Source organism: Rissa tridactyla, chromosome 1 (assembly GCF_028500815.1).
Source record: "Rissa tridactyla isolate bRisTri1 chromosome 1, bRisTri1.patW.cur.20221130, whole genome shotgun sequence".
Classification (NCBI taxonomy): Eukaryota; Metazoa; Chordata; class Aves; order Charadriiformes; family Laridae; genus Rissa; species Rissa tridactyla.
In genome coordinates, this window is record NC_071466.1 from 177,283,491 (window position 1) to 177,298,873 (window position 15,383).

At 38.6% G+C, this 15,383-nt stretch overlaps 1 protein-coding gene across 2 annotated transcripts in view; it reads right to left on the reverse strand.

Moving 5' to 3' along the window:
- Window positions 1-395: 395 nt before the first annotated feature.
- Window positions 396-15,383, reverse strand: part of ZDHHC17 (zinc finger DHHC-type palmitoyltransferase 17) — an 83,445-nt gene continuing 68,457 nt past the window's right edge. The window contains exons 13-18 of one of the 2 annotated variants that reach the window (XR_008464868.1): window positions 14,971-15,064; window positions 11,019-11,102; window positions 10,466-10,623; window positions 7,758-7,852; window positions 2,164-3,541; window positions 396-665 (exon numbers count right to left, since the gene is read on the reverse strand). Coding sequence is in view for 1 of the 2 variants with exons in the window: in XM_054191467.1 (XP_054047442.1) it covers window positions 3,403-3,541; window positions 7,758-7,852; window positions 10,466-10,623; window positions 11,019-11,102; window positions 14,971-15,064 (570 nt within the window). In the remaining variant the exon portion in view is untranslated. Of the gene's footprint in view, window positions 3,542-7,757; window positions 7,853-10,465; window positions 10,624-11,018; window positions 11,103-14,970; window positions 15,065-15,383 lie in introns of both variants that reach the window. The other variant, XM_054191467.1, reaches the window with a different exon arrangement.

The window sequence follows — 15,383 nt, forward strand, 5'->3', positions numbered from 1 at the left end:
AAAGGTCCTTTCCAACCATGAAGATTCTATGATTCTATAATATCATTAAATATGTACATTTGTCCACATGCTCTATAAAAGTGATTCTCCGTAAGAAACGTTATCTTGCCACCATCTTTACTCAAAAGAAAGGAGTACATAATTAGTGAATGGGAACTATAATTGGTAGTACAAAAAGGTATACTTTACCGAAGCCCAGTAAAGAAGTCGTTTACAGGATTTCATATCAGCACAGAATTGGGTGCATGCTCTCTTTAAGACACTTGTAAACCTTTCTGGAAACAGACTTTACTAAAATAAGATGCAAGATAGAACTATTCTCTCAGGGTACAGCTTCTGAAATTGGACGGAAACAACACTGTGTGAAATCTCATCCCAAGTCAAGACAAACACTGCATCTAAGAGTCAATATTTATTTGATTAATAACTTACAAAATTTAACAGATTTAATTTATGTAAGGAGAGCTAATTTATTAAACATTTTACAGGGTTTTTTTGTTCACAATGTAATACATCAAGATCTCGACAGTATTAAAATAATACTTGGCACAGTTATAAATAAAGAATATACAAAAAAATCCATAGCTTAAAATGTAGTGATGCTGTTTTACACATTAATTGAAAAAAAAAAATAATATCTGGTGGACATCAAAGAATACAGAAACCTGCAAAGAAACAGCACATGTTTAGGGCCAAGACAAAATTCCCATTTATTCTACCTATGTCAGATTAAGTTGGTCTGATCTGCTGCTGGTCTGGATCAGCTTTGTTAAGTTTCAGAAGCAATGCAGTTTTGGTTCAACACGTGAATTCTAAGTTTGGTAACTTGACAGAAAAATGCTGCATAGTTGGCTCCCCCCTGCTTGTTTTTGTGATTTCACATCAAACGATTCAGTATTACTCAAGACAAGTTACATTTTGCACTGGAAACTTCATACAACCCAAAATCCATATATGCAAGTTAATTTTCACAACTACCTACTATTGCTCAAATTCTGCAGGTCTCAACAAAACTGTCACCAGAGAGCTATTAACACGTAAATAGTGCAGAACTCACTACGTACTACCAAAGATCACCTCTTCTTTTGCAAACATGTTTGACGTGGACTGCATGACACAATTCATGGCAGTTAACGCTACTGGGCAACTAAAACCATGTACTGAACTGTTCTTCTGGTGCGAGGTGATATTTAATAAAGTGGATTGAAGTTCTTCAAGTCAACCGATCCCCAACAGAAATGGGAAAAAAAAATAGAACAAATATGCAGAACATTACTGCTGATTAAAATAAACAACATTGTAAAGTCTTCATGCATTTTTCCGATTAGAAAAAAAAAATGAAATGTCAACTGTTTTCACTGAAATAGAACGTGTCTCCATTAGGATTACAAATTTTGTCTGACAAAAATAGCAAAAGGTTCTTGCCACCCTTACGCCCAAACCTCTCCCACTAAAACTGTGTCCAAGACGATGTTGATTTTTCCAGTATTAAACATTCAAGTACTCTAATGCTGCATTTCTGTAAATCCTGATATCTGGTACTTGCAAACTAAGTGCGTGTCTTGAGATCAATGAACAACTACAGAAAAAAATGTTTACTTGCAAATACTGAACATCAACTATTTACAGTTTCACTGCTCCTCCTACTAAGGCAAGGGCCGGGAATACCACTAGATTGCTTTATTACCTGTAATCTGCATATTACAGAAAACGCTAATTTTGCCAAGCATCAAACATGCAGTGAATTTGCAGGGCATAATGCCTATTAACAGCAATATTGAACATCACTAAAAGCTCATTAGATATCTTCCTACATTTTTTTTGGTTGAATAAAATGAAAATGAGCAGCTTTAAATACACTAAACACACACTCACAGAGAGAAAACTATTTGATAAATTATTTATATACAGATACACATTCTTTACACTGGTCTCAGACATCTGCTTTCAGGTCCCTCCCCGAACTCCCCTCACAGGTTTCTCGAACCACTGGGTTGCTACAGCACTTAGAAGAGAACTAACCCAATTCTCAGTCTCTCTGTAAACAATAGTTAAGGAAGCAGTGAACAATTCACTAGCAGTATATGAAAACACCATAACAAAAATCAGTGCATCACATTCAAGAAAAGCCCCTTTGGAATGCAATTTCAGATCATTCCTTACCTTCCAAACATATCTGTAGCATGAGAACTTAAAAAAAGAAATTAAGGGTGATTTCCATGTGCCAATACACCATCTTCTTCAGAACGTTGCATTACATTTTCTGTGTGCGTGCGCTATTATGGGAATTTTTTTAATCTGTTTTTTTTTTTTTTTTAAAGTTTCATTTCCATTATTTTAAATCCAAACAAAACAAGCATTTCAGACAACTTTGGGTTCTTCTTCTGCAGTTGCGTTCAATTTAAAACTATTTTGTCATTTTATAATTGGGATTTTTGCTTTCACATTTGTGGTTTCCCCCATGCAATTTCTCTTCCAACTTATCTCCAATGACACTATGCTGTACTGTATGAGGACCAAACCTAATATTGAAACATTGCTAGTTTGTAAGTTGCTTATACAATTACTTCAAAGATAATGATTTTTTTCCCATTTTTTTCCTGAACATTATATACTGTAATCTAGTTTTACAGGTGTATCATGCATTTAAGCAGGGCTTCAACAGAAGAGCTTTCCATATTTGCGCAATTGTTTATTTCAGACTATATAATCTCAGAAGAGGGTTATTACAAGTATTTAGTTGTACCACTAACTGGTGGCAAAAACAATCACCAAAAAACGTGGGCAACGTATTTTTTCTCAACATTATCTGACGTGCCCTACTGCTATAACTTAACACGTTACAGGGGATTCCCACCACATGATGTTTATAACAGTATTGAAAAGCACATTTTTCAATGTACGTAACTACAGAAAATCTGTATTAAAAAATCACATTACAGGAACTACAACATAGCGATCAGTGAACTCTGCATCATGAAATTTAGTTTTATATTCTAGACTCTCGTTTCAGTGGAATTATTCATATTGGGAAATAAATTTTTCTGCTCAGCACAACATAACTACTTATGTCAATACTTCAATAATCTCATGCTCCATTGTGAAAGACCTTAAATAAAAAACCCAACAACAAATACTGTGAATATGCTGTCGCGAATAATTCTCATGTTAAGAATTGTTAAAATCCCTTTTTGATCTTCCTCCTCTTCCTTATCAGGTTTGGCAGTTTATTCTGTCCATTTTCACTTTTGTTAGTAAAATTCTGACGAAGAGAAGGTACCTTAAGATTCATCATCAGCCCTACACATCGCATGCTACTCTTCAAGGGATGTGGATTCGAGAGAGAGAGAAATTTTTTCAGGCACCACTCAGATATGATATGCTCACAGGACGAAGGTGGTGCTACACCAGCTGGTAGCCTGATCCTGAAGTTTGGTCATATTCTATTGTATACTGCCTTGTCCAGTCCACAATAACAGGCCGAAAAAGACCACAGCATCTGAATTCAAAGAAGTCTATAATGTTCCTTATACATCCATGGCTACAAACAAAACAAAAACACATATTAGTAAGCAATATCATAGCTCATCTAACAAAGTACATTTTTTGTCTACCTGCAAATTCGATTCTTCACCCTTTAAGCTCCTAACTGTAGAAAACCCATTCAGATAAGCAGCATCTTAGTGCTTTTTGATGAGCAAGTTCTGAAATAAGTAGTCACCAGACTGATGAACGATTGATCCTTGGACACAACGAAGACGCTGACTTTCTTCCACTATTTATTAAAACCGTATGGAGAAATGTAACATGTTATTGGCAGTACACCATCATGGTGCATGGTAATTCAGATCCCTTTCTAAGAGCTAAGTTGCATCGTACAGACGGATGGAAGACAAAACAGTATGATGTGAATGTCGTCTTAGAATAATTTCCATTTTTATTAATATCTATTTCTGTCGTAAATACTGGTTCACCAGCTGCAGGTCTAAGATTAATTAAGTCCCTAGACAACACAAAAATAAGAAAGCATTATCTGAACTAAATGAACTAATAAAGTGCTTTCTGCTGCTGAATCAATTAATTGTCAAATTGTCAAATATTTAAGATACCTACATCAAAATTCCAACATGTTGGGTTTTTTAGACTTAATTACACATGGGCTGAATAGATCACGGTTTTCTGGAAGAGAAGCTCATGTTATGATATATGCAAGAACAGGTCTAAGCAACAAGGAGATTATAGAATCATAGAATCATAGAATTGTTGAGGTTGGAAGGGACCCTTAAGATCATCGAGTCCAACCTTTAGCCTACCCTGACAAGAGCCACTTCTAAACCATGTCCCTAAGTGCCCCATCTACCCTTTTTTTAAACACCTCCAGGGATGGTGAATCCACCACCTCCCTGGGCAGCCTATTCCAATGTTTAATAACCCTTTCAGTGAAAAAATGTTTCCTAATATCTAATCTAAACCTCCCCTGATGTAACTTGAACCCGTTTCCCCTCGTCCTATCACTTGTCACCAGGGAGAAGAGGTCAGCCCCCATCTCTCTACAACCTCCTTTCAGGTAGTTGTAGAGGGTGATAAGGTCTCCCCTCAGCCTCCTCTTCTCCAGGCTAAACAACCCCAGCTCCCTCAGTCATTCTTCATAAGGTTTGTCCTCCAGACCCCTCACCAGCTTTGTAGCACTTCTCTGGACACGCTCCAACACCTCAATGTCCCTCTTGTAGCGAGGGGCCCAAAACTGAACGCAGTACTCGAGGTGGGGCCTCACCAGTGCTGAGTACAGGGGGATGATCACTTCCCTAGTCCGGCTCACCACACTATTCCTGATACAGGCTAGGATGCTGTTGGCCTTCTTGGCCACCTGGGCACACTGCTGGCTCATATTCAGCCGGCTATCAACCAACACTCCCAAGTCCTTTTCTGTCGGGCTGCTTTCGAGCCACTCCGCCCCAAGCCCGTAGCGCTGCATGGGGTTGTTGTGTCCCAAGTGCAGGACCCGGCATTTGGCCTTGTTGAACCTCATACCATTGGTCTCAGCCCAATGGTCCAGCCTGTCCAGATCCCTCTGCAGAGCCAACCTACCCTCAAGCAGATCAACACGCCCGCCCAGTTTAGTGTCATCTGCGAACTTACTGAGGGTGCATTCGATCCCTTCATCCAGATCATTGATAAAGATATTAAAGAGAACCGGCCCCAGCCCCGAGCCCTGGGGGACACCACTTGTGACTGGACACCAACTGGATTTAACTCCATTTACCACCAGTCTCTGGGCACGGCCATCCAGCCAGTTTTTTACCCAGCGAAGAGTACACCTGTCCAGGCCATGAGCAGCCAGTTTCTCCAGGAGAATGCTGTGGGAAACAGTGTCAAAAGCTTTGCAAAAATCCAAGTAGATAACATCCACAGCTTTTCCCTCATCCACTAAGTGGGTCACTTTATCATAGAAGGATATCAGGTTTGATAGGCATGACCTGCCCTTCACAAACCCATGCTGACTGGGCCTGATCACCCTGTTCTCCTGCATGTGCCGTGTAATGGCACTGAGGAGGATCTGTTCCATGACCTTCCCAGGCACCGAGGTCAGACTGACTGGCCTGTAGTTCCCCGGATCCTCCTTCCGGCCCTTCTTGTGGATGGGTGTCACATTTGCTAACCTCCAGTCAGCTGGGACCTCCCCGGTTATCCAGGACTGCTCATAAATGATGCAAAGTGACCTGGCGAGCACCTCCGCCAGCTCTTTCAATACCCTTGGGTGGATCCCATCTGGCCCCATAGATTTGTTCACCTCCAGGTGCTGAAGCAGGTCCCTCACCATTTCCCTTTGGATTACGGGGGCTTCATTCTGCTCCCCATCCCTGTCTTCTAGTTCAGGGGTCTGGGTGCTCAGGGAACAACTGGTCCTACTGCTGAAGACTGAGGCAAAGACTTCATTAAGTACCTCAGCCTTTTCCTCATCCTTGCTCGCTATGTTGCCGGCACTATCTACTAGAGGACAGAGATAATCCTTAGTCCTCTTCTTATTGCTAATATATTTATAGAAACTTTTTTTGTTGTCCTTGACAACAGAAGCCAGGTTTAGCTCTAGCTGGGCTTTGGCCCTCCTGATTTTTTCCCTACATAGCTTAACTACCTCTTTGTAGTCGTCTTGAGTGGCCTGCCCTTCCTTCCAGAGGCCATAGATCCTCTTTTTTTCCCTAAGTTGCAACACTACCTCCCTGTTTAGCCAGGCCGGCCTTTTTCCCCGACGGCTTGTCTTCTGGCACATGGGGACAGCCTGCTCCTGTGCCTTTAAGACTTCCTTCTTGAAAATCATCCAGGCTTCCTGGGCTCCTTTGCCCTGGAGGACTGCCTCCCAGGGGACTTTGTCAACCAGGCTCCTCAAAAGCCCAAAGTCCGCCCTCCGGAAGTCCAAGGTAGCAGTTCGGCTGACCCCTCTCCTTGCTTCTCGCAGAATCGAAAACTCTATCATTTCATGGTCACTGTTCCCAAGACAGCCTCCAACCTTCACATCCCCCACAAGACCTTCCCTATTTACAAACAACATACAACAAACATACAAATTACATGTTGTATGTCAATGCTTCATCTGACAGATGATGCCAAGTCAGTTATTTCAGACATCTGGTGTTATTTTCAGGAATCATTTTTATAATAGCAGCTATTTCAGTGAAAATGATTTGCGAATGTGACGTTAATTTGGGGATGAAACCAGTAGTTTTTTCCTAACCTGTGCACCACATTGTGTTCTTCAGGCAAAAAAAATATCTGTTTTTGCTGCAACTCTAACCTGTAGGAAGACTGAAACTATACAGAGATGCTTGTCTGCTTCTCAGTGAAAGTTTTGTATGGAGAGATATTAAAAAAAGATCACACAAAATTCTCTTCTAACACAGAAATGAAACTGCAACAAGAACTCCTACCTCCTTTTCCCCTAGGTGTCACCTGAAAAAGCAGCATCTCCCAACGGAGACACAGCATATGCAGCAGGATAAGACATACTTCCGTAATTTCTCTGCTCCTTTTGTAACGTGCCCTCAACTCACCAATATCCCAGCCTCATGCCTTCATTGAGTTCCTGCTTTGGCTCCATAAGCTGCTCTGTGCTGCTGCATTCCCATCCCAGTGGTACATCAGCCCCAGCCCCTCTCTCAGCTTGCACCCTCATCACTACAGAAACCAGAATCCCAACCCACCCTTTACATACTGATACCCAAAAGTCCACGTTTCACCCACGCAACACTTCCGTTCCTGGGACATCCTGCTCCCTTCCCCACAAATAGCTTTGCCCGTGCCCTTCCTTCTTTTCTCACAGTAAAGGGAGCAAGGGGAACGAGTGCACAGAGCAAATTCAACAGCACATTAAATATCAATGAGGAGAAGTGATTGGCTGGTGTGGAAGTGAAGATCCAGGTCAACATCGACACCATGCAATAAGCAACTACTTCTGGTTTGGGCACCTGATTTATCATGAGGATATTTATTTCCCCATAAACTATACAGCAAAGTATGACCACTGCTGGAAAGCATTCTTTTCTGTGTTTATGCATCCCCACATAGAGTCACTACAAAACACTTACCACTCCCTTTAACTGGGTAGAATGTGTTACTGTAAAAATAGCTGACAGAATCAGCATTCCAAGTAGTGAAAATACTCTAAAAGTATTTAGCTATGTTCTGTTTCAACAAGCTGCACAATTCAAATCTATGCAAGGCTACACAAAGAAGAAATATGTTTACACTTTAAAACTTACTTGAATGGGCTTTCAATAGATGTGGTTGTAACTTTAAAGTGCTTGTATCTTCTCGCATTCATTCTTTCATTTGTCGTGATACCCAAGCAAGATATCTGGAGACAGGAAAAAGAATAAGCAATTTAGCTCACGTAAAAACATGCAAACAAACCCTGCATGAGCCAGACTGAAAAAGGAGGACCAAATTTACTGTTTTATATTCTTTCTTTTGAAGAAGGAATTTTTGTCTGGGGAAATTATCAGATCCCAACATAGAACACCATACAACAGCTGTACCAGGTTGTGTAAAAGGTTTAATTTTGAAAGTGATCAGAAATAAATAAAGATCACTGAATAAACTGTGACTTCTCATAAGAGATACCTTTACTATATTGTCAGCTAAAGGGTACCGTAAATAGCAGATTCAGGAGTTACTTTACATGGCATTTGAACCACTTTATTTTCCTCCTGACATTCTGGTTATAGCTCCAATAATATATTTTCCCCCATTTATAAATTTGTTGCAGTAGCACAACTTTTCTGTCCGCAAGACAAAATGATGACCAGAAAAAAAACTGTTCGGTTTTTTTTTTGTTGTTGTTGCTTGCATTCTTCCCTTTTTACAGAATCATAGAATCACAGAATGTGTTGGGCTGGAAGGGACCTTTTAAAGGTCATCCAATCCAACCCCCCTGCAGTAAGCAGGGACATCTTTAACTAGATCAGATTGCTCAGAGCCTCGTCAAGCCTGGCCTTGAACGTCTCCAGGGATGGGGCCTCCACCACCTCTCTGGGCAACCTGTTCCAGTGTCTCACCACCCTCATCGTAAAGAACTTCTTCCTAAGGTCTAATCTAAACCTACCCTGCTCTAGTTTAAAACCACTGCCCCTTGTCCTACTGCTACACGCCCCTGGAAACAGCCCCTCCCAGCTTTCCTGTAGGCCCCCTTCAGGTACTGGAAGGCCGCTAGAAGGTGTCCCTGGAGCCTTCTCTTCTCCAGGCTGAACAACCCCAGCTCTCTCAGCCTGTCTTCATAGGAGAGGTGCTCCAGCCCTTTGATCATTTTCGTGGCCCTCCTCTGGACCCGCTCCAACAGGTCCACGTCCTTCTTGTGGCCCAAAGTCTATGATTTTCTGTAACAACTTTCCAACTATGGTAGCCTAAAAGGGTATCTTAAGTAAAACTGGAGTTTACTGTAATGTGATGCAATTGGAAATAAAAATGTGAGAACTTCCTTAGCAGCCTTATACTACAGGAAAATAAAAGTCTTGTAATTCCTAGTGAAATACAAGAAGTCAACTCTGCTGCATGTTACAAAAGCAAGAACATTTAAAAAGTCAACTTTGGGCTGGCTTGCCTCATTTGGATGTACCTGCCTCATTTGGATGTACCTCAAGCATTTTCTTCACCTCCGTGAAGCCCAGTGAAGTTTCATGTCTATGTATATACACAGGCTCTCAACGGCCAACTTTTGAAGTAGGAAGTATAGGTTTTAAATTATTTTTCTAAGATAGTAGGCAGTGTTTCGACAATAACTCTGGCCAGTTCAATAAGGACAAGCCCAAACTTTATGATAGAGAGGAAAAAAAAAAAAAGCAGCAAGAGTAGGGGCTGTGCAGTTGCAAATCAAAAGAAGCAATTTAGAGAATTTCTTTATCAATTTCATCATTATGGCAGATTCTGAAGAGATTAGTAATGTGACTGTGTGTTCTGTTTTCATTTTTCCAGGATTATTAAAGAAGCCAAACGCTAGAATTAATTTGCTTAATGATACAAAATACTATGGGATGTATTTTTGCCAGTGGCATAATTCAAAGATGCATCTGTACACAGATCGTATTAACAGGAATCCTCAACGGGAAACCTAATGGATCATGAGATAAGTATGATGGAAGGCTCTCTGGAAAGTTACATGCTTATTCTGCTAGAAGTCTGGTGGGTTAGACTGCCTTGAAATCCATCTTAAATACATGTAGTTACCTCCGCTCATTTATCTTGGGCAGGAAAGACCTCTAAAAGGCTGAATGGCTCTCGCTCACACATAAAAGATGCGTGAAATGGATATATGTTGTAAATTATGAATATTGTAGAGAAAGGAGGCCAAAACTTAAATTTCCTGAAAAGTTTTACCTACGCCTTAGAGAATGATTTTTATTTCCAGGATCTCTGGAAAGATTAAACTGCTAAATCTCACGGTTCATTAATGATAAGTCATACTGAACGGCTTTCAAGTCATACTGAAAGGCTTTCAGTATGACTTGTCTTTCCTTAAAAAGGATAAAGAAAAACTTGGGTTTGGTCAGATTACAGTATAGTAATGTGATCAGATGATCAGAAATCACACTGAAACAGTGTAAGAAATTATTGCATCCCCTTTGAAGTTACCACCCTCTTTCTGCTAATGACATACTGCATTATTCCAAGTTTGACCCACAGATCTTATCCTCTATTAGTCTTTATTGCCTTTCTGTGGTCTGTTTTGCCTTTTTGCCATGCTGAGAATGGAAAGCGGGAAGCAAGTATTTTAACCTCTTGCAAAAAAAACCCCCAAAAAACCCAAACACAAGTGAATGAGAAGTGAATGATGCCTAATATCCAGAGAAAACAGATGCCTGCCTCCTCCAGCACGGCTGAGAGGCCGAACACTTGGTCTTTAAATGACAGTAGTATTTGAGATTCTTATGTCACTCCCAAGACTCAGCATTACAAATGAAGTGCCCTTCCATACCTGATACATCTGACACATGAGTAACACAGCCACCCACATGAAGTGAAAAACACTGTTTAGAAACATCCAAAACATCCACGGAGAACAGGTTGCAATCTGCGTAATATAAGTCCAAAACCCATCTTTTGCGTAACTTGTCTCACAGTGGAAACCCCAGTCTAGAGAAAAAACAAAGTGTCAAAAACCATACAGAAGAGTTAAGATATGTTTACTGTCCATCAACATAATGCCTACATTAGAACGCATTAAATTAAATAAGAAAATTACAAGGTGCCAAAATACTTTTACTTGCTCTCTCTTCCTTTCCCAACTCCTTGAATACAAGACATATGCACATACTTGGCTATGATGAACAAAAAGATCTAGGACAAGAAAAATATCATCCTCTAACTTAAAATATCCACTATAGTCAATTATTGATATGCAGTTCAATTCCAGAATGAAAATATCCAAAACTCTGATAAGGCAGAAATCTGTAAAAATCTATACCGAGAGATAAACAAAGTATTTATAAGCAATTAAAAAAAAAGGCCAAAAAACCACATTTACTCACAAGAGATACATCCATAAATCATCCAGCAGATCATAAAAAGCAGGAAGAACAGGTATCCCATAAAATAGCGATGGTTCCCTGCTCCTGAAGTTGCACAAGAACAATGGGGATCAAATTACTATACTTTCAGAAGACAGACAATACTACGTCAGAAAGTTTAATTGCTTGCTTAGAAGTACTGCTTATTATTGTATACAGAAACTTACATAACTAACTAACTCTATTAAGGCAATATAATCTCAAGACAGTTAAATTAGCTGGTTTAACTATGATTTTTTTTTCACTTCTGAGACAACAAAGTGAAGTTTTATTTTCTTCAATTTCTGTCACATTACAGCTGCAATTCACACAAATGCATTTCATCAGTAACCTCTTTCATGAGCGAATAAAATTATTGACAGACAGTATTTAGAACAACGTTGGTGACAGCTGTTGCAGAGCCCTGAACAGCTAGGAATCACACACCAAAAATATTTTAAAAATTCCACTAAAAAAATCCTAAGGCTGCAGAGTTCAATCTCTTAAAAGAAAGAGAAATATGAAAAAATATACAACCTCCCTTTATAATAAGCTAACTCACAACTTCAGTTTATGCCTGCTTGATGAAGCTAGCTAAACATAAAATATCTAAAAGAACTCGTAAAACAAATACATTTAACTGAACAGACAAGGCCTAACAACCTGGCTTAAATAATGAATGGGATAAAAAACATTCTGCTTAAGAGAGAATTTAAATGCAAGAAAATTCAGTTATTAAAAGAGTGATCTATTTTTAACATTAACAGACTTTAAAAGATGCCTTTTATGTGAGTACATCATAATTCTCAAGTACTCAGCCTTCCTTCTGTTCTTGAAATATGTCCACTGTTGCAACCTTCCAACAGCTCTAGGCTCTAAACTAAACCCACAGAGATGATAATGGGCTACAAAAGATTTGGCTGTCATCATCCACCAGCACAGCATTTACTTCTTCATTATGTCAAATGTTTTGCCTGGTAAAACAAGAGCATCCTCTGCAGGCAGAAAATAATCAAGTGCTTTTAGCAAGTGAACTGAAAGACTATATAAATAAGAGATGAGGAAAAATACACATATAACACAAGCTAGGCTAAACGCAAGACATTTCCTTGAAAATCAAACAAGTTCCTTCAGACATAAAATACGTTGTAAAAATCACCTAAGAGCATATGAGAAATAGTGTTGGGAATGTCCCTAACGTATCACTTTCATTTGCATTCTAAATTTCATAACTGTTAAGTTTCATAAAAGATATTTTTTAAAAAATGGAAGTTAAATGGTGACCTAGAGGTCTGTCTGAGAGACATCTGTCAAGATGCTTCTTTCACCACATCTTCAATGATACTAAACCAAATTCTGCTTAACAGGAATCTGTCTGTATTTCGTAAAAACACACATGTAGCGTTTAAAACTATAAATGAGACAGGTACAATCTTGGTCACAGTTAAAAAAACCACAGTCCACAGTTTCTTGGAAAAAGAAAGTGGACCAACTGCCTTTCTTCTGTATCTTAAATAACTTTGGGCACAACCCAGCACTATTCTCTACAGTTTCACCCTGGACTGACAGGAACACAGTCAGGTCCCCTCCACAGTTAAAACAGTGCTCATTTCTTTTGTATGGTTGTTGTGCTTATATTATACATAAGTAAAGATAACTGATTTTTTTACTGATGGAGTTATATTGCATGATTTAGATGGTTTGTTCATTACTTGATTTTTTTCTACTTTTAGCTCCTTGGAGAAGAAACTTTACTGAGGGGGAAAGTGATCGTTATTCTAAACCATAAAATAATTTCTCCTATACACAAGAGTCACTGCTATCAGAACAATAATTCAGTACAAAGTCAGCCTAACCCATGTGACGTAACAAATTAAAATTTGGCTCTAGCTCCTTTCATGCTACTACTTGAAAACTAAATTTCTGTTTTAAGTCTGCAGTTTGTTTGAAATGTAACTACAAGTTTAATACAATCTGTTATTTTTCAAACAACCAACTGTAAAAAAAAAAGGCTATTTTGATACTCCGTTTAAAAGATAAGTATAATCACCTTTAGAGACTTGCTCACTGTAATTTTAACTAAAATTTTGCAGGTGGTATGAAAATAATTTACCCCAATTGCCAATTTATTTATTTTTCAATAGTCTGCTCTTTTTGTCAGCCTCTTCAGAATGGTAAAAACATTCTCTCTTAATCTCTTTATGTGCCAAGTTTTATCCCTAAAGGATTTATTTTAGTGTCTGTACACACTCTTATAATATTTCTCAACCCTATATTTAGTAAAATTCTTATCCTTCTAACACATTCAAAGAAGACTACGTAAAACATTTCCAAATTCCACCTTTCCAGAAAGGCATGATTCATGTTTCCCTTTTTGGCAAACATACTCTGAATGCTGTTTTAAGAATGGATTCTGTTTTGTAATCCTATGCTCAGAGTCACCATGTACCAATCTGAGAGAGACAGAGAAGCCATATAAGGTCATTTAGACCATTAATCCCTCCAGTTCACAGCTATTCCCATAGTGCGATTTCTAAAGCTTTTTCCCCAGCATACTTTCAAGCGTCCTAATGTTTACTTTTACCTCCTGCTATCTCAATCTGTACAAGACCACTAGTAGGAGGATTCAGCTTTTCCATTACCACTGTTTTTTAAAAAACATTTCCTCCATCTAACTTAATCCCGTTACTCACATACTCTCTTAATGCACACAAACTAAGGTGGTTGGTTTTTCCTCCCCCAATTGTTTTTTATGCTTTTTGATTTACTGATTAGAATACTGGATCTTTCTGTCCCATTGCCAAGTAGTTCACAGCCCTCTTGCAAAACATACTGTCAATAAACACTCTCCAAAACCTAAGCCTATGCCCCCCTACCTTTTTTAATTAAAAATGTCTTAGTTTTCCATTGTAAAACATCTAAAATACAAATGAAAAGTAACTCAGGTAGTAATATCCGTAGGAAATGTTAAGTAGAAAGGACTGATACAAGCCCATCTCAATGAGACTTCAGTGATGCTCTATTACAATCCAAAAGCCAGCACTATTTTACTCTTGATCATAAGACCAAACTACTGTGACTATCCATTATTATATCTATTTGGAAGGACTACAGTGAAGCATTTATTCGCTGTCAGATGTCAATGAATCCAGGTCCTAATTCCTCCCCATGATTAGACTTACCTCTCCTTGTGTCCTAAAAAACCCCAACCCAACAGTGAAGCAAGCTGCACTCATTTCCTAGCTGTGAAGTTTTCAGTGCTTCCTGCATAATAATGACTTTCAAATAAGTTTCTCAAAAAATAAAACAGGGAATAGTAGCATTTAGAGACTTTATTCCTGTTCTATATCTGTTCCTTTCATCATCTCTGGGGAGAAAAAATGACTGCCTGGCAGGTGAAAAAGAGGAGAATACCTCAATAGGAAGTCAGTCATTCTGTATCTAACTGCTATCATCGTTACATTTTTGAATAAATGTACTTTCCCATTGAATTACAAAATTATCAGCAAAGATGAAAATTTTTATCTTATATAACAGATAACATTTGGTTGTGGAACCAGTACATACCTTTTCTGTGAACATAAAATGAGCTTAAGCTTTGCATCTTTTAATTACTAGAGTTTAAGTTAATAAAAATATATAGGTAGGAAACACAATTAAACACAAAACAATTTTGAGGGTGGGTGTATAGTAGACAATACAAATGAGAATAATACAGAAAATCAAATACAGAACAAAATTAAGCTCAGCATGAAAATGCTTTTCCTTCTACCAAAAACATTCTCAAAATTTTTTGTTAGACTTCGGCAGAAGCCAAGTCACTTTCACCACGAAATGAGAACAAAGCAAGCCCTGCACAACACGCAGGGTTGATTTCAGAAGCTTTTCCCTTCTTATCTATTATGACAATATCATATTTTAACAAATTACTCACCTACGCAGTTACCCACCCACGGGCAGTGGTGATCAAACTTTGCTATACATCGATTGCATACACCACAGTGTTTGGACCTCACTGGCTTCCGTATCTGTAATGGTTATTAACATTTGTTTAGAATAGCAAAAAAGCCCTGACATGTTTATATAGGAAAAAAACCCCTCAATTTAAATGCAATTTGATTTTCCATTGTTAACCTCTTAAAGAACTTTAAACTTGATGCTAATTTTTAAAGCAAGCCTAACTATTAAGCTTAATTTGTATACTATTTAACACAGATATCTATGTATTTGGATTCTAGAATTTTCTCCCTTTTTTTTCACATAAAGTTCTCCTACCCCCTCCAGCTACTGAGCTTTGTGGAGCAACCAGTTTCATTTCAGCTTTTTAACACGGGAACTACAGAGTAA